The 24,748-nt window shown below is 38.1% G+C and overlaps 2 protein-coding genes across 2 annotated transcripts in view; both read right to left on the bottom strand.

The window, feature by feature from the left end:
* Window positions 1–9,927, bottom strand: part of LOC103508121 (dystrophin, isoforms A/C/F/G/H-like) — a 148,319-nt gene extending 138,392 nt beyond the window's left edge. Inside the window, exons 1-2 of the mRNA XM_026822820.1 lie at window positions 9,868–9,927; window positions 32–214 (exon numbers count right to left, since the gene is read on the bottom strand). Of these exons, the coding sequence (XP_026678621.1) occupies window positions 32–189 (158 nt within the window). The 5' untranslated portion in view covers window positions 190–214; window positions 9,868–9,927. The remainder of the gene's footprint in view (window positions 1–31; window positions 215–9,867) is intronic.
* Window positions 197–24,748, bottom strand: part of LOC103508122 (utrophin-like) — a gene marked incomplete at its 5' end in the record, with an annotated part of 45,159 nt that continues 20,607 nt past the window's right edge. The window contains 16 exons of the mRNA XM_026822814.1: window positions 197–214; window positions 667–870; window positions 1,190–1,324; window positions 1,986–2,159; window positions 12,833–13,057; window positions 15,182–15,973; window positions 16,155–16,283; window positions 16,796–16,957; window positions 17,480–17,665; window positions 18,347–18,529; window positions 19,470–19,613; window positions 19,940–20,113; window positions 20,385–20,513; window positions 20,958–21,043; window positions 21,467–21,709; window positions 22,668–22,906. Of these exons, the coding sequence (XP_026678615.1) occupies window positions 197–214; window positions 667–870; window positions 1,190–1,324; window positions 1,986–2,159; window positions 12,833–13,057; window positions 15,182–15,973; window positions 16,155–16,283; window positions 16,796–16,957; window positions 17,480–17,665; window positions 18,347–18,529; window positions 19,470–19,613; window positions 19,940–20,113; window positions 20,385–20,513; window positions 20,958–21,043; window positions 21,467–21,709; window positions 22,668–22,906 (3,223 nt within the window). The remainder of the gene's footprint in view (window positions 215–666; window positions 871–1,189; window positions 1,325–1,985; window positions 2,160–12,832; window positions 13,058–15,181; window positions 15,974–16,154; window positions 16,284–16,795; window positions 16,958–17,479; window positions 17,666–18,346; window positions 18,530–19,469; window positions 19,614–19,939; window positions 20,114–20,384; window positions 20,514–20,957; window positions 21,044–21,466; window positions 21,710–22,667; window positions 22,907–24,748) is intronic.

Genomic DNA, 24,748 nt, shown 5'->3' on the forward strand with positions numbered 1-24,748 from the left:
TTAAGAAAAAGAGCTATACATAAAATCTTACTTGTGTTTTAACGTGATCTGCTTCTCAATCTCGGTGTGCTTCTCCCGGCCCTGTTCCTTGGTTAATGAGCTAGCACTCTCATCGAGCTCCCTTACAAGTTGTTCACACTGAGGAAGCCAAGCCTGGAGAACGTCACAACTCTTGCTCAGGTCTTTCATTTCGTCGTTACACTTGCACCATTGACTGAAAAATAGAAAGGGGTATAAGGGACTCATAAAGTCTAGGAGCATTCAAGGCCTCCCTGGTGAAATATCAGGCTCACAGTGAAAGGAGAATTAGTGGTTGAGTGGAAGAGCTCCTAAAGGAGAACCCTGCCACTTAAATGAAAAGCCATAAAATAGTTGGAGTTCTACAGTTCACTGAACCACTAGTTTAACTATCGTGAAATGAGCATCCTACGTGGATTCTCATTTGCTCATTGTTCCAGATTCGAAGTTTTTTCGACTCTGTGCTTGGAGTTCGAGATGCACTCAGCCTCTTGAGGACAACTTAGTAGGTTCTTAAAAACAAAGGCGGCATAGCGTCAAAAGATTTATGATTCATAGGAATCAAGAGTCAAAGGTACTTGGTATACACTGATACCCACAAAAATTGTGAAGAGGCACTCTGCTCTACCATAAATACATATTTCTTACCTTGGCTTTTCCATTGATAACCACCGGTGTCGTGGGTCTCTCCACGGCAGACAACTGTTTCTGAACGCTATTCCAACTCTCGATGATTTGTCTATCGATGAGAATCTCTGGTGATGAACTCACTTGCTGAATCTCCAACTCGGAGTTGATTTCTTTCAGTCGGGACATTAAGCGTTCCTTTTCATCCTTCTCCTTGAGGATTTTCTGGAAATATTTAGTGGATCCCGGGTTAATATTGGTTCAAAGAAGGAAAGATGACGAATACCGAAAGCTATATTATTGCGGATAGAAAATAATGTGTAATATGAAGAGTTCCTTTACAAGCGCGGTCTACTAAACAAGGTCTTATATGTATACATACATACTACAGTTCTCCACGAAAGAATCAAGCTAAGCACAGTGGACCATGGCATGTACCTGGATAAAAGACCTGGAAAAGTTCCTCCTCAAAAAAGAGGGCTTCAACTTTCTCTCTAGCAGGACAGAATCAAATTCTATTTTGGAGTTAATTTTCCAAATTCACCTGTTTTAGTTCCAAATTGACTTTGCTGTTTTTCAGAGTCTTGTTAACGCCTTCGAGCCATTGTTGCAGTTCATTGGAGAGATCTTTTCTTTCCTTCAGTGTTATTTCAGCTTGGTGCGCCTGTACTTTACGAACCTGAAACAGAAAGGGTTAAAATTAGTTTAGTCCTAACAACTGGAAGTTCCTGCCTGACTTTTAATGTAACACATATGCTCAAATGTTTTGTAAAATAAAGGGCATTTAGCCTTAAGAACTTAAGCTAATAACATAATTACATTAATTGAAATATTGAAATAAAGATAGGACTGATATCAAGCTGCAAATAATGCAAATGAGTGTAGGAAAGTTCGATTTTTAAGATGAAATTTAGAATTCAAACATTAAAATCTGGTATAAACGTCACATAAATTTTTATTGCTTTAAATAGGGTAATGGACTTTTTACTGCCCTATAATCCCCTGTATGAGATAATAGAAAATAAAATGGAATATACCTTGGAAGATAGAATATACCTTGTTTATTTCATCAAGGATAGAGCTTTAAAGTCCTTTTAACCCCGCAAACTACCCACAGTCTTTTACTCATGAATAGATAATGCCTTTTTAAAATGATTAGTGATAATTATTATTAGAATAGAAAGCATTTTTTATCTATTTCACTGCCAGATTTACGAGTGTATGGCAAAAAGAGGAATCAGCGAGGATCACCTATACACACAACAGAGATCTGCCAGGAAAACCTCCCAAGTATATTCCCAGCTTTTTAGATGAAATCAAGGGTTGGAAAAAGAATTTACCTCAGTTTCCGACATGACTTGACTCCATCGGGCCCGAAGTTTGTCCAGTATATTGGTGCGGAGATACCAGGCTTGCTTAGGTTTGATAGAGTGCAGGCGAAGAACCAATCCATCACCTTGGCTGATGAGGGAAGCTGCATCAGGGGCCAGACAACTGAGCTCGTTTTCCAAGATCTGAGAAATTTTATTAATTTTTGGGGAGCGCTTTCTTTGATCGTAACTTTGTTGCTAGTACCAGATTCAGTATTAACTTGGTTCTGACTATCCTTTGTTCTATTGGGTTTGATTTTATTTATTCCCTGTAACACAATAACGTCCGTTGTACCAAAGTGTTTCCTTCGTCCATTAGGTGTTAGTTTGTTATGTTGTGTTAGCAGGAAAAATATAATATTACAGATATTTTTTAGCCCAAAAGACGTTTCCTTTCACCATAGAGTGACCAAGTATTCCAACAATAGCGCTCACCAAAAGTTAGTAGACACCAGGAGTTGACTTCCAGTCCGAACTTAACTAGAGCGTGCTAATATGTAAACGTGCTAGTGTGCGACAGGGGCGAGAAATGAACTTTACCAAAAATACACCTCACAATACAAGAATAACCAGCCACATTGAAGTGAACATCTGCTGCAATTTGCATTTCCAGAAAATCGCTACAAAAACAATACAATCCGCGTTTACTGACACTTTCAAAACTCACATTCAAAAGCAATAAAGCTTGAAGCACCTTGAACTACCACAAAAGCTGAAGTCAAAGCATTTTTACTTATATTCTTTGGCCACTAGAAAAAGAATGCTGCTCATTTCACACAGGGCTCAACCAATTGGAGAGGGCCTTAAAACATACAAAAAGAAACATGCTCTTGTACTCGACATATTTCTTCTAAGACGATAAGCTTCTTATCTCTCCTATAATTATTACCAAAGATGCTCATAGCAGGAAAGCTGGATGATGTGAAATCAAAGATTTCTCCTTAAATAAAACATATCTTGGGGAAAAATTACTTGTTCTTTCTATTTCCTAAAAAGTTTTAGAACTATGGTCATTGTTTATAAATTTTTAGAATGTTACTTCATTTGGTATTTAGTATCCCGTTTCCACAACATAAATTAGTAAATGGATTATTTAATTTGAGTGGTCATCACAGCATAAACGTAACCTGGACCTGTCTAGTTGATACATTGCAATTTGAATGGTGCCATTGGCCTCATTAGGAAGCTCTGTGTACTTCCAATCTTCTAAATAAGAGAACATGGGCAAAAGAAAAAAGAAACTGTAAATACGAGTACTAGCGTGATAACCACTCAGTCTCAGAGATTGCTAAAAATAACAATCATTACCTACATACGAGCATAATTCAATATTTTACTAGATGTTTATGAACGAGAAAGTATAAATCACATAGGTTATTAAACGCACGTTAATATTATTACATTTCATGAGTTATTAATGGATTTCATAAGAACAACGATAAAATTTCAAAGAAAATAATTTTACGGCTCATCAGAATTAGAAGAAGTACAAAAAATAGAAAACAATAGAAAAATATTTACAATGAGTTAAATGAAATGGCATACATATTTTTACATAAGTTTTGGGCCCAAATATTTTCATTAATGGTTCATTGATAACAATGAAATCGTTAGCTGTTTGAACGTAGAATTGTGTAGTGAAAAAAAGATTTGAAACATTCATATCAGTGTTATACATGTTTTTTACAGTTGAAGTGTAACCCATCACCTTAAAATTAAACATCATTCACTCAGACCTGCTTTTCAATTCTCCCTTCTGCCTTTGTAAACTCCAGGTGAACCTTTGAAGTACATACTCAAATAATTGTTTATCAAAAAGCAAAGCTTGGACAAAAAAGCCACCTTCCAGTTTTAGTTACTGACTTAGAAATGAACCTAAAGTATCTCCCAAGGAACCTTTTAAAATAGCAAAATATCCCAAATTCTTACAATGTTAAAATATCTATTGAAGTATTGTGTCACTCCTCGTTCATATGATGGGGCATCATGTGGGCATGCTATGACACAGGCAACAGAGTCTTACAAGGGTTTACATTCGAGCTTTAACCCACTACCCACCAAGCCCTTGGACGAAAATGATTGCAAACTATTTGAAACCCACCTTCACATAAGTAAAGCAATAACAACAGTCCTTAAATGACAGACCTGCACCGACCAAATCTATTCTAAAAAAGGCTCGAAGTACTCCTAACAAGAGAATGCTAACTCGAGATAATTCTATCGGCCCACGACCCCGGTGGTTATCAATGGAAAAGCCAAGGTAAGGGAATAGACCCCCTTTGAGGCCTGGGCCTACGAGATCATGATAAAATTGTCCGCTGAGGCTCGACTCTGCTACTGTAGCGAAAATGAATTTTGTGTTTTAATATTGCTGGATTTTTTCGGTCTAGCCTTTCTGGGGGTGACACATTTGGAATTGGTTTATCCGTATTTGAGGACGGGGACTACGGGTGTGTACTGTGCAGGTGCCATATTGAAATTATTGTTGACCTAGAGTGGATTGGAAAACTGTTCCCCCCTCTGTAACTTCCTGATTCCAGGAAAAATTCTATCGATATACATGATGAAAGCGACGAGATGAGGAAAAGTTTCTACGAGAATTTGAAACCCAACATGAAGGTCATAGAGGAAAAAGACCTTGAACATCCAGAGGTCTATGAAAACGATACTTTCCATTTGACCAAAGATAGCGTTCTGTTCGATAAGGTTTCCAAGAATCAGTTCAACGAATGCTTAAATCCAGACACTTCTCCACAAATGGTTGCAATTCGGGAAAGAGAAATAGAACAATCTAAAGTGGGCTCTGTACTCTTACATTCCGTTATTCATCATGGACCTCAGACTGTTGAGAGATTTAAATCCAGACACTTCTCCACAAATGGTTGAAATTCGGGAAAGAGAAATAGAACAATCTAAAGTGGGCTCTGTACTCTTACATTCCGTTATTCATCATGGACCTCAGACTGTTGAGAGACGAAATAATGCCCGATACATTTTCTGTCACTCATTCTTTAGATCTAGATTACAGACCTTGCTAACGCAGAAATTATCTCGCCTGGTAATCGGGAGGGCGCGGGTTTGAATCCCAATCGAGACAAGGAATTTTATTACCATTTACTTGAGAGTTTGACACCATAATATCAACAATTTAAGAGTTGGGTGAAAGAGAATGTCCGTAACCTCACTTTGATCCTCTTTCATAAATTTGATCACAAGAAGAATAGAACCATAGTGACGGGACTTTGAATTCCCATTCTGGTAACTTTTAGTGACCCTACTATTACGAATAAACTTACAAGTGAGGAAAAAAATCGAGTAATCCTTGGATATAAGTTCAATACTTGTAATACTATAATGCAACACATACTACTCTACAGCAGTCACTGGTCACTTTCCTTTCAAAGTAGTGACCAGACATTATGAAGTAATACCGAATAATATACCTTGTTTCTACTGCCTGAATATTACTGAAAAGTCCGTTTACTCCAGCAGTCTAAACGAGGTCTCGTATATTTGGTGGGATAATAGAAGTATGTATGTTATACCTTTGATCTCAAGCAATCCCATCTTTCCGTGAGCTTCTTCACATCACTATCAACCGAATCTGGCATGAGCCATACATTATGAAGTAATACCGAATAATATACCTTGTTTCTACTGCCTGAATATTACTGAAAAGTCCCTTTACTTCAGCAGTCTAAACGAGGTCTCGTATATTTGGTGGGATAGTAGAAGTATGTATGTTATACCTTTGATCTCAAGCAATCCCATCTTTCCGTGAGCTTCTTCACATCACTATCAACCGAATCTGGCATGATGGCGTCTTCCATCAGATGTTTGCCGATCTCTTCAATCCTGTTGATTTTCGTTTCTGTGTGATCCTTGAGGTAATTTTCGAGATCCTGTAAAAAGGAAACGTGAAAAATTAAAGGAGTTATGATAGGGGTAAAAATGCGTCGAAATGTTTCGTGTTACACACTGGTGTGCTGAGGCCGGAACTTGGCCTGGCGCACGGGGCGCACTGCCGTGCGCCTAGATGAGATTTGGGAATGAGAAGAATTCGACAATTGATCGCCTTCCTTGTCTACTAAAGAACTGTGATGATTTTGAAAACTCGAAAGTGTTATGGGCGTTGGGTATTTTTCGTCGAACTTAGGGAGCTTTAAAAAAAGAACCACAAATTTAGGAAGTGCTTGAAATTAAAATAATAATAATAATAATAATTCAAATTTAGGGAGCATTTAAAAAGAGATAAAGTCATATTTAGGGTGCTTTTAAAGAGAACCTCGAATTTAAGGAGCTTTGAAAAAGAGATAAACTAGTACTTAGGGTGCTTTAAAAAGAGAACCTCGAATTAAGGGAGCATTTCAAAAGATAGCTTGGAATTCAAGGAGCCTTTAAGTTTCAGAAAAGGGACTCACGTAAAGTTCTTCGGAAATCTCCTCGACATCCGCAGCAGATTTGGGAGACTTGCGAAGTCTTTTCTCTAGTTTATCCAGGAAATCGTTTTCTTGTGCTATCAGAGCTGAAAGGAAAGCAACACAAGCCACGAATGAGCGAGAAATCGTGTGGTTTTCAATTGTCCTCGTTCATATGATGGGGCATCATGTGGACATGCTATGACACAGGCAACAGAGTCTTACTAGGGTTTACATTCGAACTTTAATCCACTACCCACCAAGCCCTTGGACGAAAATGATTGCAAACTATTTGAAACCCACCTTCACATAAGTAAAGCAATAACAACAGTCCTTAAGAGGAAGGTAACACAAGGCAGAAATAATGCCCGATACATTTTCTGTCACTCATTCTTTAGATCTAGATTACAGACCTTGCTAACGCAGAAATTATCTCGCCTGGTAATAGAAATAATGCCCGATACATTTTCTGTCACTCATTCTTTAGATCTAGATTACAGACTTTGCTAACGCAGAAATTATCTCGCCTGGTAATCGGGAGGGCGCGGGTTTGAATCCCAACCAAGACAAGGAATTTTATTACCATTTATTTGAGAGTTTGACACCATAATATCAACAATTTAAGAGTTGAGTGAAAGAGAATGTCCGTAACCTCACTTTAATCCTCTTTCATAAATTTGATCACAAGAAGAATAGAACCATAGTGACGGGACTTTGAATTCCCATTCTGGTAATATTCTGTTTGTCTGGGTGAAAGAGAATGTTCGTAACCTCACTTTGATCCTCTTTCATAAATTTGATCACAAGAAGAATAGAACCATAGTGACGGGACTTTGAATTCCCATTCTGGTAAAATAGCCCAATAACCCCCAGCTCACGTCTAACTAAAACTATACACAACATAAATGCCAGAGTTATCAGAGTTGCATTACCAAAACTTTGTCAAGTGTGCAAACTGAATTCAATACAAGAAACTCTTTACCGAACACTCGAAACTTGAATATTATTTCATTTCCACGAAAACCGACTTGACTGAGTCCGATACTCCCAATAACACAGAGTTGGAGCAGCCTCGGATGTACAAAAACGTGTCTGTTGCCTACAAGATTAGAACAAATTTGTCATCGTCTTGTCCCTCAAATAAAATATGTCTCTTCCATGTGGAAGCGATTGATAAGGGAAGTTGTGTTCACATTCTTTTCCGAGATATCTACAAAATAAATTCAACATTATATTCTAATTTTTGTTGCCTACAAGATTAGAACAAATTTGTCATCGTCTTGTCCCTCAAATAAAATATGTCTCCTCCATGTGGAAGCGATTGATAAGGGAAGTTGTGTTCACATTCTTTTCCGAGATATCTACAAAATAAATTCAACATTATATTCTAATTTCACATAAGTACTCGTAAGTGCCTAATAAATGTCAAAATAATGAAAATAAAAAGTGTAAGACGAGAGACAAGAGAAAGGGAGCTATGCAGTGAGCACATAACTAAGGCGATCATGAGAAGATAATTTTTGGCTCGCGACCAAAATTGTAAAGTGTGTTTCCCCGTAAAGCATCTCTTGGTGAGACATTTTACCTGAAATTATTATTTTTACGCAAAAAAATTTCTCCAATAATGCGAGCACATCATCATGAGATGCTTTTGTATTTCATTAATGTTGCATGAAGCATGACGCTGTCAAAAATAAACTTAACATACATGTACACCATTGCACAATACTTCCCTGAAAATGTTCTGATTGACAATGCAATGGCTGTTATATTAGTAGTTCTATTTATGCCATGTGCATGGGACTATAGAAGAATTTTGTTTTAGAATGACTAGAAGAAATTTTCAAGGATGTATAAAATATGTAATGTTATAATAAAAATCTGGTTGAATTAGACTTATTAGATTGTCAAAGTAGGTCTATGAGTAACTTACATTTCTCGATTCTTCGCCATCAACGCCAGGATACTCTGCCATCTGACTTTGACATCTTCAACAGTGTTGATAACAGACTTGCTAGTTCCTGGGGATTCTTTGATATGGGGATAGGTGGCATTGATAGAATTGATATACCTGGAAACCAAAAGAGCGTATTTATTAAGACTATTTTTACCAGAAATTACAATACAAACGATTGCCTTGAGCAATCTGTGGACCAAACTATTGCCTCGGAAAATCTGTACCTTCATGCGATAACCCTGGGCAATAAAGTTTATACCCAATATAGCGATGCTGTATTAAATCTGTGAAACCAAGGGACCATGTCCTACATCAGCAGTCTAAAATAAAAACGATAATTTGTTCCGCCAAGATTCTACAAATGTCCACCTCGGAATGAGAATCAGCTAATAATGTCGCTACTGTCACTACCTGAATACTCGAACCCCAGTCTCTCCCGGAATACGAGTTCCAACTTCACAACCTCTGAGCTACTAATAGAACTCTTCGGTCATATAAAGCACTATACCTAAATCTTTCGTTTAGGCTTAAGCCATCCTTTAGGGCTGTCTGCCCCCTACACCTACAAGGCCTTCGGAGTGGGCTTTTTTGTGTATTTATTCTATGAAGCTACCTATAATTTAAGTAAAAGGAGCTCTATTACATAAAATCTTACTTGTGTTTAACGTGAATCTGCTTTCTCAATCTCGGGTTTGCTTCTCCCGGCCCTGTTCCTTGTTAATGAGCTAGCACTCTCATCGAGCTCCTTTACCAGTTGTTCACACTTTGAGGAAGCCTAAGCCTGGGAGAACGTCACAATCTTCTTGCTTCAAGTTCTTTCATTTCGTCCGTTACACTTGCATCCATTGACTGAATAAATAAAAGGGTATAAGGACTCAGAAAGTCTAGAGCCATTCAAGGCCCTGCCCTCTGGTGAAATATTAGGCTCACAGTGAAAGGAGAATTTAATGGTGAGTGGAAGAGCTCCTAAAAAGGAGAACTGCCTGCACTTAAAGAAAAGCCATAAAATAGTGGACGTGTCACAGTTCACACTGAACCCTCTAGTGTTTTAACTATCGTCCGTAAATGAGCATCCTACACCGTTGGATTCTCATTTGCTCATGTTCCAGATTCGAACGTTTTTCCGACTATGTGCTTAGAAGTTCGAGATGCACTCAAGCTCTTGAGACAACTTAGTAGGTTCTTTAAAAACAAGAGCGGCATTTAGCGACAAAAGATTTTATGATTCATAGGAATCCAACAAGTCAAAGGTTACTTTCTGGTATAACACTGCAACCCACAAAAAATTGTGAAGAGTGCACTTCTGCTCTACCATAAAATACATATTTCATAATTGCTTATTATTATTATTATATTTATTATTATTTTTTTCAACACCTAAATGACTTCAGGTGGTCTTAGATTTTGAACAAAAAGGATTCTTCTATATAACACCTGAAGTGCTCGTTTAAACTATCGTAATAATAATCGCACTCACATATATCGCTCGTTATACAGCAGTATTCACTTGGGTCCATCATCCTTCAGCTTTATCAGGACACGTCTGTATTGTTCTGATCGGAATGTTTCAGGTTACGTCTCTCTGCTTGCTCTAGCTCGTCTACTGTGGGCTTTAGACCCCTGTAGACAGCTCTGATGACTGAAAAAATGGAATATGAATAATTCGGACATTCTGACTACACATAATTGAAAATTATCGAATAAGTAATTGAAATACAGACTCAAAGAAAATAGACAAATGTTTTGGTTAGTTAATGTGTTGGCGAGTATCGTGGGATAGTCCGACCTGCTAATTGTACAGAACGACCAGGCCAGTTCAATACTAAGGCACCATAAACACTGGTAGGTACACCTGATCAGGTCCGCCTGTCAGGTCTAAGTGATACCTGATGAGCACACACACTATCAGGTAGACCTGACAGGTACGGCTGAAAAGGTCCGCCTGTCAGGTCTACCTGATAGTGAGTAGCTGACCTTAGGTTCTGTATGAATTTTACTTTTGTTGATTAGTTTTCAGGGTGTCTACCAAAATGGAAAAATAAAATTCCCTGACTTTTCTCGGTTTTCCAGTCCATTTTTTTCAAATTTCCAGTCTACCTTTTCAAGATTTTCCACCCTATTCCCACTGCCTCACAACAGATTTTTTTTTTTTTTTTTTTTTTTTTTTTTTACTCGGAGTTGATTTCTTTCAGTCGGGACATTAAGCGTTCCTTTTCATCCTTCTCCTTGAGGATTTTCTGGAAATATTTAGTGGATCCCGGGTTAATATTGGTTCAAAGAAGGAAAGATGACGAATACCGAAAGCTATATTATTGCGGATAGAAAATAATGTGTCATATGAAGAGTTCCTTTACAAGCGCGGTCTACTAAACAAGGTCTTATATGTATACATACATACTACAGTTCTCCACGAAAGAATCAAGCTAAGCACAGTGGACCATGGCATGTACCTGGATAAAAGACCTGGAAAATTTCTTTCAGTCGGGACATTAAGCGTTCCTTTTCATCCTTCTCCTTGAGGATTTTCTGGAAATATTTAGTGGATCCCGGGTTAATATTGGTTCAAAGAAGGAAAGATGACGAATACCGAAAGCTATATTATTGCGGATAGAAAATAATGTGTAATATGAAGAGTTCCTTTACAAGCGCGGTCTACTAAACAAGGTCTTATACTCGTATGTATACATACATACTACAGTTCTCCACGAAAGAATCAAGCTAAGCACAGTGGACCATGGCATGTACCTGGATAAAAGACCTGGAAGAATAAATAATTGAAATTATCGAATAAGTAATTGAAATACCAGACTCAAAGAAAATAGACAAATGTTTGGTTATTAAATGTGTTGGCGAGGTATCGTGGATAGTCGACCTGTAATGTACAGAACGACCAAGGCCAGTCATACTAAGGCCACCCATAAACCTGGTAGGTACACCTGATCAGGTCCGCCTGTCAGGTCTAAGTGATACCTGATGAGCACACACACTATCAGGTAGACCTGACAGGTACGGCTGAAAAGGTCCGCCTGTCAGGTCTACCTGATAGTGAGTAGCTGACCTCCGACTCTGTGCTTAGAGTTCGAGATGCACTCAGCCTTAAAACAAAGTTCTTTAAAACAAAGGCGGCATAACCAGTGTCAAAAGATTTATGATTGATAGGAATCAAGAGTCAAAGGTACTTGGTATACACTGATACCCACAAAAATTGTGAAGAGGCACTCTGCTCTACCATAAATACATATTGAAATTTTATTTCAAACCAATATTATTTTATTTCAACTTGTAGTTATGCTTCATATGAATTACTGGCTCATAAAGTAGGTATATCTGACTGTATGGTTGGGCCTTAAGGCCATTTTGCCAATGCCAAAAAAGCAAGTAGACAAACATATGAACCAGGATATCTTATTTATCAAATTTAGCCACGGATAAAATTAAAAAAAATTTTATTTCAAACCAATATTATTTTATTTCAACTTGTAGTTATGCTTCATATGATTTACTGGCTCATAAAGTAGGTATATCTGACTGTATGGTTGGGCCTTAAGCCCATTTTGCCAATGCCAAAAAAGCAAGTAGACAAACATATGAACCAGGATATCTTATTTATCAAATTTAGCCACGGATAAAATTAAAACGAGAAACGTTTAGTAAAAAATGGAAGTAGAAATCCGATAAAAATTAAAATAATTCATAAAATATTTGCCTAGGTCGAAAAATCTTTTGTTCAAATTTTCTACTGTACTTAAAATTGAGCTCGGAACTTCAGCATGCTAGGCTAGAGTGATACCCATGAAAAATTGAAATGGTCAATACGAATACCAAGTAAGTAGGTATCTATTCAATCTATACGTACTTAAAATTGAGCTCGGACCTTCAGCATGCTAGGCTAGAGTGATACCCATGAAAAATTGAAATGGTCAATACGAATACCAAGTAAGTAGGTATCTATTCAATCTATAACAAGTTTGGTAACTCAAAGAAAAGAAAACCTAGGGTAGGTTAAAGAAAACAAAACCTTGGCAAATAGTGTGTCAAGGGCAATAGTAAAGACATAGTTCAGTAATTAAAAAAAAGAAAACATGTGGTCAGAATCCCGCCAGCACTCTATTTCTGTATTGCATAGTAAAAATGTAAACACTAGTTTCCATGTAAACGAAAACATGTGGTCAGAATCCCGCCAGCACTCTATTTCTGTATTGCATAGTAAAAATGTAAACACTAGTTTCCATGTAAACACTAGGCTTAATTAGGTTTGATAACGTGTACCTACGCAATGACCATTTCACCGGGTATGAATATTATTCGTTTGTTTTCTCCGTGATTATATTCAAAGGACCAAGCGTTTAACATTGCAAATGAAGAAAAATACCGGGACATTAATTGCGAAAAATAAAACAAAATATGACGAAAATGTAAAGAAAATAGAAAACACTTCTTACCTCAAGACGTCTTTGAGGTTCCTTGATCTCATTGACTCCCCTCACGATGATTAGAATATTATCCATACGATCCAACATAACATTGGCACTCTGCTGAAATGCCTTCACCTCTTCATCTTCACATTCTATCACCTCCAACTCGCGTTTGCTGGATTTCATTTCGTTGGCAAAACCCAACGAGCTAACGTCTTTCACTCCTGGCTCACTAAGTTTACTAATACATGTCTGAAAAAGAATTGAATATGAGAAATGAAATTGATTATGTAAGCGCGCCTACATACAGGGAAGCTCAGATTTCCAATCGAGAAAAATGTACAGGTATCCTGATAAGAAAAACGTTACTGCTTTGAAAAATCTGCAATGCATAAGTAGTTTGAATGCAAGATGTTAATCGAGAAAAATGTACAGGTATCCTGATAAGAAAAACGTTACTGCTTTGAAAAATCTGCAATGCATGAGTAGTTTGAATGCAAGATGCAACTGTTAGTTCATGGACAATATGCAAGAATAGGTACCAGTTTACTACTTGGCAGCCAGCACTACACTATTGGCCTTCGAAAAGTTTATGCAATGAATGAATGTAATCCGTGATATTAATGACAAAAATCATAGGTGCTTCATATCAGATTACGTCGATAACAATGTTTCTTCTTTCCTTTTTTTAATATTCCCAGTAGCTTCTCATTGTTGATTTTTCTTTTGATTCTGTATATTTTTTATTATTATTATTTTCGTCTTACTGACGTACAATTCTAAACATAAATGACACGGATTCATACAGGAATGGTCTTAACTGATAAACTGTAAAATTAAAACTAATGATGTGACAGGTCAATGAGGTATATTTCAAATAAAAGTGTCCCTAAAATGCTTTGAATGGTTTTCTGTGAGAACTGATCAAACAGTTCTCCACTGAGGGGAGGATTGTTCAGTTGTCTGTTGATGGTGGAAATGGCTTCCCTCGTTTTATTCACTTGAGTTATGAACTCTGACGACAGGCGAGGTTGCTCCTGAAAAAAGGAAAATTAAAATTGGATTCAGATCATTGCTTTTCCGGAAGTAGGTAGGTATACTTCTTATTTTCTTCCAACTAGCAGAATTTTTGCTCAATTTAAATCAGAGTATATTCTGTAACCCGCCCCTAAAGTATATTGAAAAATTAAAATTTTCCTGGAATCAGGAAGTTACAGAGGGGGGAACAGTTTTCCAATCCACTCTAGGTCAACAATAATTTCAATATGGCACCTGCACAGTGCACACCCGTAGTCCCCGTCCTCAAATACGGATAAGCCAATTCCAAATGTTTCACCCCCAGAAAGGCTAGACCGAAAAAATCCAGCAATATTAAAACACAAAATTCATTTTCGCTACAGTAGCAGAGTCGAGCCTCAGCAAATATTCTGTTTGCCTATTCTATTCTATTTTATTCAGTTCTGTTCTATTTTACAATGTTCTATTTCTCTTACCTTGAACTGTTGTTGAGTTTCCTTCAGGCGTTCTAGACATTTTTATGGTCTGTGCATTATGGCCTGTAGAGACAATGAAAGGTAGACAAAGGAGTAGAGGCCTCTGATATTCAATTAATAGTTCCTTCTTCAAACGAGCCTCAACGAAAATATTACCTCATTGTAGAGTTCTTTCACAGTATCCACTCTGGTCGAGATTTCGTCAGGATTTGGCACAGATTTGTTTTCCACAGCTTTTCTTCCTTGTTTGATGACGCCCTCAATATTGTTCTTTATATCACTCAGAGTGGCGTAGATTTTCTGGAAGAAAACAGGATGGAATATAGGAATGGTTTTGCCTACTGATGACGTAGTTACTTTCTTTTACACGTTTATTGGTCAATGCTACCTTTGAACTTGAACCAATGCCGATGCGAGCAAGAAAATAACCTATTGATTAGAAATGTATACTAAAATTACATAACGTGACAATAATACAATCAGAACGTAGTTACTTTCTTTTAGACGTTTATTGGTCAATGCTACCTTTGAGATTGAACCAATGCCGATGCGAGCAAGAAAATAACCTATTGATTAGAAATGTATACTAAAATTACATAACGTGACAATAATACAATCAGAAAGAAATATGATCTACAAAATCTGGCCATTTAAGATGGATGACATTGTTCGACAGATATATTATGTTCCTATTGGTATTGAGTAAAAATAAATTGATATAAAATGTATGTATACCTTACTATTGTGTTCTACAGAATGGCAGGAAGAATCCGTATCGTAATCCAATCTACAAAATCTGGTCTTTTAAGATGGATGACATTGTTCGACAGATATATTATGTTCCTATTGAGTAAAAATAAATTGATATAAAATGTATGTATACCTTACTATTGTGTTCTACAGAATGGCAGGAAGAATCCGTATCGTAATCCACGAACGTGTGATGTCCTTCGTCCTCTGAGAACACTACCACTTCATCCGTCTCCTTGTCACTGCCAGAGAAGCTATCTTCATCCCCATCCTTGCTGGACGTATCATATTTCCCAACCAACTCGTATGTCTTGGATACTTCAACTTCTTTCCGGACTTTCAACTCTTTCACGGACTTGATGGAATTGGTGGACTTATCGGATGGAGCATTGTCTTCACTTTCTATCTTGACGCGAGGTCTATCATTCATTGTAGTGATAGTAGTCAACTCAGTCCTGTTTACAATGCCAGTCACACGAAGACGTATATCAGGTTCAGACGTAAACTTTGGCTCTTCTGATTTTAAAATTTTAACGCTTGTTTCAGCTAGGTTGTTTTGTTTGTGTGCTAATTGACTCCTAGTATTTGGTGTCTCGCCTTCGACTGAGTTTGCACGGACGTGCCTACTTTCCGCGTCATTTGTTTCATCTTCTTCGACAATTTTGGAATTCTTCAAACTTTCTCTACTGCTCAGAATACTGTCGTCAGATAGAATCCTTTGCTTGCTTAGTTTGTTGGAGAATACAGGGGATGAGGGCCACTTGTCTTCAATATCATCTATATCAGTGGCAGATTCATTAGCAGACTCGGTCTCTGTATCATCAATCTCAACTCTCTCAACAGTCTGAGGTCCATGATGAATAACGGAATGTAAGAGTACAGAGCCCACTTTAGATTGTTCTATTTCTCTTTCCCGAATTTCAACCATTTAGACCTTTCCAGTCGTACCTGTCAGGTCTACCTGATAGTGAGCCTTAGTACCTGGCTGTCACGCGTCATGACGTTTTCCTACGCTTCTCCCAATATTTCCTTACATTTCTTTCACTGTCATTATCAGTTTAAAAAAGCCCCATTTTTAATTACATAAATTCGCCAAAACTACTTACACGTAAGAGAATAATCTGTTCCTTGAGTCTAGCAGCGGCTTCTTTCTTATCATTCTTGTTGTAGTTTTCCACCTGCTTGTTCATTTCGGTCAGGATTTTCGATTGCTTCACAAATTCTTTTGCCGTAGCCTGTAAGAAAAATAATAATGATAAAATATATAGTTACAAATTAAATACGTCCTCCCTTCTCTTCTCAAATGGTTTTAATCATGCAAGTCAAGGTGATTTGTACTTGAACTTCGTAAATCCCTTTCGAAAACCCTTTTAATCATGCAAGTCAAGGTGATTTGTACTTGAACTTCGTAAATCCCTTTCGAAAACCCTTTTTGAGACGAATCGTAATATCGTAAATTGCCCCATCTCAAGACTTTTTAATTCGTGATATTATATTTGATGGGTTCAAACGTCCAATTTTAGCGGAAACCACCTATCGTACGTAGATAGTGGTAAAGTGCCTTAAACGCCTGCCTTCTTAGCCTGGAAGGTCGCACTGCCTTGTAAGCTCTAGATTGCGGGTTCGATTCCCATCTGGGGATAACTTTATTTATTGTTTATTCATTTATTTACGAGTTAAAAAAAAGAACATTTATGCAGGTATGAGTGTGGATTGATTGATTATGCAGGTAAATTGAACTTCTCACCTGTACAAAGTCGGGTGCATCACTGGCAGTGAGATCATCGTGGATTCGAGTGCTGATCTGCAGGTCCACCTGGTTTAGCCAGTCCTGGAACTCGACCACCTGGGCCTCTGATACTTGGGCTTCCACCACGGACACTTCCAACAACTGAGTTCTCTGTTGGGCCTGCAATAAGACAGGAGTTAAATCAACGTTCGTGACAAAAGATCTGGTCGTCGCAGTAACATAGACTAGCCGGATTATTTATTTATTTATCGTATGACACATCTTTATAATAGTTCTTTTTTTTTAAGAGGTTTGACAGAGGGAACTATAACTGCTAGGGTCTTGTCGTCCCGAAATCGAAGAGAGAAGGAAGACAGGATAGGAGAAAGCCAGCTGTTCTGAGAACGAACCTTAGACTTTTAGCTACCCTACTATTACGAATAAACTTACAAGTGAGGAAAAAAATCGAGTAATCCTTGGATATAAGTTCAATACTTGTAATACTATAATGCATAATATTCTGTTTGCCTGTTCTCTTCTGGTAATATTCTGTTTGTCTGTTCTCTTCTGGTAATATTCTGTTTGCCTCTTCTCTTCTGGTAATATTCTGTTTGCCTCTTCTCTTTTGGTAATATTCTGATTGCCTGTTCTATTCTATTTTATTCAGTTCTGTTCTATTTTACAATGTTCTATTTCTCTTACCTTGAACTGTTGTTGAGTTTCCTTCAGGCGTTCACAGATCCGATTAAACTTTCTGTTGGCTTCGTCCACTCTCTCATTCAAATTCTCCAGGTACGCCACATCACACAGGTTGCAGAAACTTTTGAAGTTGGCGTTGATTTGATTCTTCACGTCTGTCCATTTTGTGGAGGCTTCCTGACGCGTTTCCTGAAGGAGGAGGAGGGAGTAAACGATAACTATATCTTTAAATTTCTCTTATTTTATTTCCTCTATGTTAATAGTTCTAGCAGTAGATGCGAAGGGCATCCACTCGTAAATTCCAAGTATAAAAGAGTCTGTCTCTCATGTTAAGGGAGATCTTTTAATACATGAGTTTTTGTGGGTAAACTTGTCCATTTTGTGGAGGCTTCCTGACGCGTTTCCTGAAGGAGGAGGAGGGAGGAAACGATATATCTTTAAATTTCTCTTATTTTATTTCCACTATGTTAATAGTTCTAGCAGTAGATGCGAAGGGTATCCACTCGTAAATTCCAAGTATAAAAGAGTCTGTCTCTCATGTTAAGGGAGATCTTTTAATACATGAGTTTTTGTGGGTAAACACCATGGAATATGCTTTGGCAGTCAAGATGTTGAAGTTGAAAATGCATATTTCCTTGGTGGAATAAAAAAGTACGACAGTAAAATACGGCTCTACTGAGAATATACAAAGGAAAAAATGAAATAAAGTAACTGATATAACCTAAAGAAACTGATGACTTAAAGAAAAGTAACTGATGTAAAGAAAAGAAAAGTAACTGTAAACTTACGTCAACAAAAGTGAGTTCGGCCTGCAAGTCCCGGTCGGGTAGCGGGGTGGAGTCTATCTGTTCCAGATCATTTTCCACTTACGTCAACAAAAGTGAGTTCGGCCTGCAAGTCCCGGTCGGGTAGCGGGGTGGAGTCTATCTGTTCCAGATCATTTTCCACGCTGCTCAGCCATTGCATACACTTGGCAAGGTCCATGTTCAAGCTGGAGCTCAGGTCGTACGCAGTTTCTAGCGTGTTCTTCGAATTGGTTATGGTGAGGCCCAGCTGGAAATAAACATATTGAATGTTTGTTTTGTTTTTTTAATGTTTTATTTTCTTTATTTAATACTTGTTATTATGAACAACAAGAATGAAACTCTTTATTGGTTTCTAGCGTGTTCTTCGAATTGGTTATGGTGAGGCCCAGCTGGAAATAAAGATATTGAATGTTTGTTTTGTTTTTTTAATGTTTTATTTTCTTTATTTAATACTTGTTATTATGAACAACAAGAATGAAACTCTTTATTGACATTTCGTAGTTTGCAAAATTACAACAGCTCCCAGCTAGAAAGATTTCATTATACATCGTCAGAAACGGAGTAACCGAGATGTTTCGATATGCATCATCAGAAACGGAGTAATGGATTGCGAAGGTTTATTTCTTTTAAATAGTTTCTGAAAAATGTTATTGTTCCGCAAAAAAATATTCCGCGTGATACAATTATTTTGAAACGTCAATAAAGTTACATACAATACTATTGGACTGAATTCTATAAATAGATAATACCAAATTACAAAGAACTTCTTATTGTTCCGCAAAAAAATATTCCGCGTTGTACAATTATTTTGAAACGTCAATAAAGTTACATACAATACTATTGGACTGAATTCTATAAATAGATAATACCAAATTACAAAGAACTTATGATAGGGAAGTACTCAGTAACACAAGAAGATACATTTATAAGATTAAAAAGGTAGATTGCACTTCTGTAGAGGTAGAATAGAATATACTTTGTTTATCCTGCCCGAATAGGACTGAAAAGTCCGTTGACCCCAGCAGTCTGAACGAGGTCTCGCACATTATGATAGGGAGACATTTTTATGGTCTGTGCATTATGGCCTGTAGAGACAATGAAAGGTAGACAAAGGAGTAGAGATTTTCAAGGCCTCTGATATTCGATTAATAGTTCCTTCTTCAAACGAGCCTCAACGAAAAAATTACCTCATTGTAGAGTTCTTTCACAGTATCCACTCTGGCCGAAATCTCATCAGGATTTGGCACAGATTTGTTTTCCACAGCTTTCCTTCCTTGTTTGATGACGCCCTCAATATTGTTCTTTATATCACTCAGAGTGGCGTAGATTTTCTGGAAGAAAACAGGATGGAATATAGCATAGAATGTACCTTGTTTATTCTGCTGAGATAGCACTCGAGAGTCCCTTTATCACGATCGAATGTAGGTTTTGGACCAATAATAAAGTAAGGTTAGCTTTTGCCCTCAGCTCAGTGCGGTTTGAACTCGTCACTTCCCTCTAGGCGCTATGCTCTCCGCTCCACTCAGTTTTTAACCTTCGAAATTAACACTTGTAACGCAGTCCTAAAGCAAATACTGTTAAGAGACTTTTGCTCACTGTAAATAATTCACCTCTACACTGAAAAAAAAAAAATAACAGATGACAAACTCTAGCTTACCATGCAGTGTTTAATCTGGTTCTGAATGCCATCAGTATCGTCTGAGGATAATTCCAGGAAACAAGTCCTCTCCTTGATTTCCTTCAGGGAGGCGAGAGCCCGCTCCAATTTCAGGTCAATATTCTCGGGCGATTTGTACTTCTCAAACTTTTCCTCCAACTCGAAGAACTTTTTCTGAAAACAAGTACGAAAAATGTCAATCAATGACATGGAAAAGTAATGTGATTTGGAAAAATTGGGCCAGCCACTCACTATCAGGTAGACCTGACAGACCTTTCCAGTCGTACCTGTCAGGTCTACCTGATAGTGAGCCTTAGAACCTGGCTGTCACGCGTCATGACGTTTTCCTACGCTTCTCCCAACATTTCCTTACATTTCTTTCACTGTCGTTATCAGTTTAAAAAGGCCCCATTTTTAATTACATAAATTCGCCAAAACTACTTACACGTAAGAGAATAATCTGTTCCTTGAGTCTAGCGGCGGCTTCTTTCTTATCATTTTTGTTGTAGTTTTCCACCTGCTTGTTCATTTCGGTCAGGATTTTCGATTGCTTCACAAATTCTTTTGCCGTAGCCTGTAAGAAAAATAATAATGATAAAATATATAGTTACAAATTAAATATGTCCTCCCTTCTCTTCTCAAATGGTTTGTAAGTCAAGGTGATTTGTACTTGAACTTCGTAAATCCCTTTCGAAAACCCTTTTTGAGACGAATCGTAATATCGTAGATTGTCCCTTCTCAAGACTTTTTAATTCGTGATATTATATTTGATGGGTTCAAACGTCCAATTTTAGCGGAAACCACCTATCGTACGTAGTGGTAAAGTGCCTTAAACGCCTGTCTTCTTAGCCTGGAAGGTCGCACTGCCTTGTAAGCTCTAGATTGCGGGTTCGATTCCCATCTGGGGATAACTTTATTTATTGTTTATTCATTTTTTATTTACGAGTTAAAAAAAAAGAACATTTATGCAGGTATGAGTGTGAATTGATTGATTATGCAGGTAAATTGAACTTCTCACCTGTACAAAGTCGGGTGCATCACTGGCAGTGAGATCATCGTGGATTCGAGTGCGCCGCAAAAGAATGGAAGAAAACAATGATAGAGCTCAAAAACGAACAATTAAATAGGTAGCTCGTTTAAATAAAACAAACAAGCGAAAACAATATACATAATAGAGAAAGAGACAAAGAGAACAACCAACATTGGTTTGCAAGTCCTGTTAGCTCGGAAGGTAGCGTGTCGGAAGGACGGTCTTGATTCCCGAACGGAGCAAACTTTATCTTGAACAAATAAGGTTCGTTCTCGGAACGGCTAACTTTCTTGTATCCTGTTCTTCTCTCGATTTTGAACGATAAGACTTCGGTTCTTTCAGTTCGCTCTTGTTTATCCTGATCGAATGAGACTAAAGAGTACCTTTATCTCAGCAGTTTTGTTTAGAATCGTATATTATGGATTTAATAACATAGTAAATAATATAATAAATGTTTCTAGCCCGTAAATTTCTGATTCAACCCGTATATCTCTAACTTACCTTCAGTTGCGTTACTTTCTCCGGTACATTACTCATGTCCACTACATGATCAGACTCCATACACTTGAGCACACTCTCCTTATCATTGAGCCACACTTGAATCCGGTTGCTATCTTCATACACGTTGCTCATGTTCTTGCACAGACGCTGCAGCTTGTTCCATCTCTCCTCGCCCCACTGGCAGATGTGAGCCCAGCGTTCCCCTAATGCGATAAGTTCGTCTTCCATTTCACCGTATGCTGGAATAAGAATCGAAACATAGAATAGAATACAGTTGTCTAAACAAGTGCCATTCTGACTATAAAACTAATAATAATCCCCGCAAAGCGAGCGTATATGTTCATGAGGAGAGCTCTTTTTACAAAATGTTACAATAATAAACAAAAATCGAATACAATTAAAATATCAGTTGTACTTTGCTCTTGAGCGGAGAGCCCACTGTTAGCCTTGGGCCCCGTACGTAAAATATAAATTTGTATGTGTACAACAACGTCATAATGCACTCAAACTAGCACTCAAGAAAAGAGGGGAGAGAGAGAGAGACAAAGAAAAAATCCAAAGGTGAACACTGCTATCTAGTCCACCTTTGCATGACGAAAGAGACGGAGGAGCATAGAGTCGAATACAATTAAAATATCAGTTGTACTTTGCTCTTGAGCGGAGAGCCCATTGTTAGCCTTGGGCCCAACAAGGGCCCAATTGTACCTTGGGTCCAGTACGTAAAATATAAATTTGTATGTGTACAACAACGTCATAATGCACTCAAACTAGCACTCAAATAAAGAGGGGAGAGAGAGAGAGAGACAAAGAAAAAATCCAAAGGTGAACACTGCTATCTAGTCCACCTTTGCATGACGAAAGAGACGGAGGAGCATAGAGAGAAAGGGAGGAGAAAGAGAGGAGAGAAAAAAGAGATGGATAATTCTGATGTCAATCCAATGTCACTTAGACTATAAATGGCCCTGGTCATGGCCAAAGGTACCAAAGCTCACTTACCCGTATCATTGGTTGTCTCATCCACCACAACCACCAGATTGGACAGGGAATCTATCACGGTCTGCTGCTCGGAGCATAGAGAGAAAGGGAGGAGAAAGAGAGGAGAGAAAAAAGAGATGGATAATTCTAATGTCAATCCAATGTCAGTTAGACTATAACTAGTGGCCCTGGTCATGGCCAAAAGTACCAAAGCTCACTTACCCGTATCATTGGTTGTCTCATCCACCACAACCACCAGATTGGACAGGGAATCTATCACGGTCTGCTGCTCCTGGAAGTCCTTCGCCAGGATGCGATGGTCATCAATCTGTTTCTTCAAACTCTTCAGATCTGGGCCTGTGGTTTGGGAGAGGCGGGATATGCGGTCCTCTGTGGCCGTAAGCCACGTTCTGAACTGCTCCAGCTGAGACTGCTGTGTGGACATGAGCGCTGCGTGAAGCCTGGAATGAAGAATTTTAATTTGAATACTTCACCATGTACACAGGACTGATTGAGAGGCTGACGAAAAACGCCGACCCCATCTGAACACGGAAAAAATACGAAGAAGCCTAAGAAATAAAATGTGTACTTTAATTTGAATAATTCAACATGTACACAGGGGTTCTCTTGGTAAAGAAATAGAAAAGGTTGAGTGCGAAGGGCGTCCACTCGTAAAAATTTTGTAGCCAAAATTAAATGTCAGCAGCCCAAAGCCATCACCATAACTAGGGCTGATTGAGAGGCTGCCGAAAAACGCCGACACCGTCTGATCATAAAATGAATTTACTGATGACGAATGAAATGATCGAGTTAAAAACGTAGATTTCACTTCTTTCGCTAAACTATTCAAAGCCTCTTTACCTTTCTATTCTGCTTCCTCGTGTTCTCCAGTGTCTGGTTACACTTCACGGCATCGCTACAGATCCGTTTCCAGTCCCGGGTCAAAGTTTCGTATCGGGCTCTAAGTTCGGTGGCGAAGTTCGAATCGGTATTGTTTTCGTTCAACAGTTGATTCGTCATTTGCTCCAAACGGAGGAAGCTAGGCTCCATTGTGATGATGTCCGCTTGGAGTGCCTGGGGAAATAATAATAATAATAACAATAATAATAAGCCCTCTGACACTCTTATCAAAGCATGTGTCTCCCTTATTGGGGTATTTATATTTACAGAATAACATATGAAATAGGAATAGCAGATTTCGACTTATTGTTTCATTACAAATTTCATCAGTAAAAATGGTTTCTTCAAATAAATTTGATCTCAAGGGCAATTGTGAAAGCTCCTTCTTGCGTTTAACCTAGCCCTAGTCACTACTCATTTGTGACAGCTCCTTTTTGTAGCCATTTTCAATTGACGTGACTTCTGAACAAGTACCGCGAAAAGTATATAGGTACGCCACTGTTTTACTTACGTTGCTCTGGTCTAATATTTCCTCGATGGAGTCTATCTGACTGTTGACCAACTTGAACTCAATGTCCTGCGTAAACTTCTCAATCTCCTTCAGCCACGTTTCCAGGTTGATAAATTCGTTCTCGAGATTCTTATGGAATAATAATAATAAGCCCTCTGACACTCTTATCAAAGCATGTGCCTCCCTTATTGGGGTATTTATATTTACAGAATAACATGAAATAGGAATAGCAGAATTCGACTTATTGTTTCATTACAAATTTCATCAGTAAATGGTTTCTTCAAATAAATTTGATCTCAAGGGCAATTGTGAAAACTCCTTCTTGCGTTTAACCTAGCCCTAGTCACTACTCATTTGTGACAGCTCCTTTTTGTAGTCATTTTCAATTGACGTGACTTCTGAACAAGTACCGCGAAAAGTATATACGCCACTGTTTTACTTACGTTGCTCTGGTCTAATATTTCCTCGATGGAGTCTATCTGACTGTTGACCAATTTGAACTCAATGTCCTGCGTAAACTTCTCAATCTCCTTCAGCCACGTTTCCAGGTTGATAAATTCGTTCTCGAGATTCTTATAGTTCTCGTCACTGTTTTACTTACGTTGCTCTGGTCTAATATTTCCTCGATGGAGTCTATCTGACTGTTCACCAACTTGAACTCAATGTCCTGCGTAAACTTCTCAATCTCCTTCAGCCACGTTTCCAGGTTGATAAATTCGTTCTCGAGATTCTTATAGTTCTGAATGTTCAGTTCGATCTTCGAGTGGCGATCGTTGAGCAACTGCAAGATGTCGTTCCATTTGGTGCTCAGCTCGACGAATTCGTTCTGAATTTTCTGTTTCTCGTTCAGATTGATCGAGTCAATTTGCTTGAAACTATCCACGCTCAACGT

This window comes from Diaphorina citri, unplaced genomic scaffold (assembly GCF_000475195.1).
Source record: "Diaphorina citri unplaced genomic scaffold, Diaci psyllid genome assembly version 1.1 scaffold369, whole genome shotgun sequence".
NCBI lineage: Eukaryota > Metazoa > Arthropoda > Insecta > Hemiptera > Psyllidae > Diaphorina > Diaphorina citri.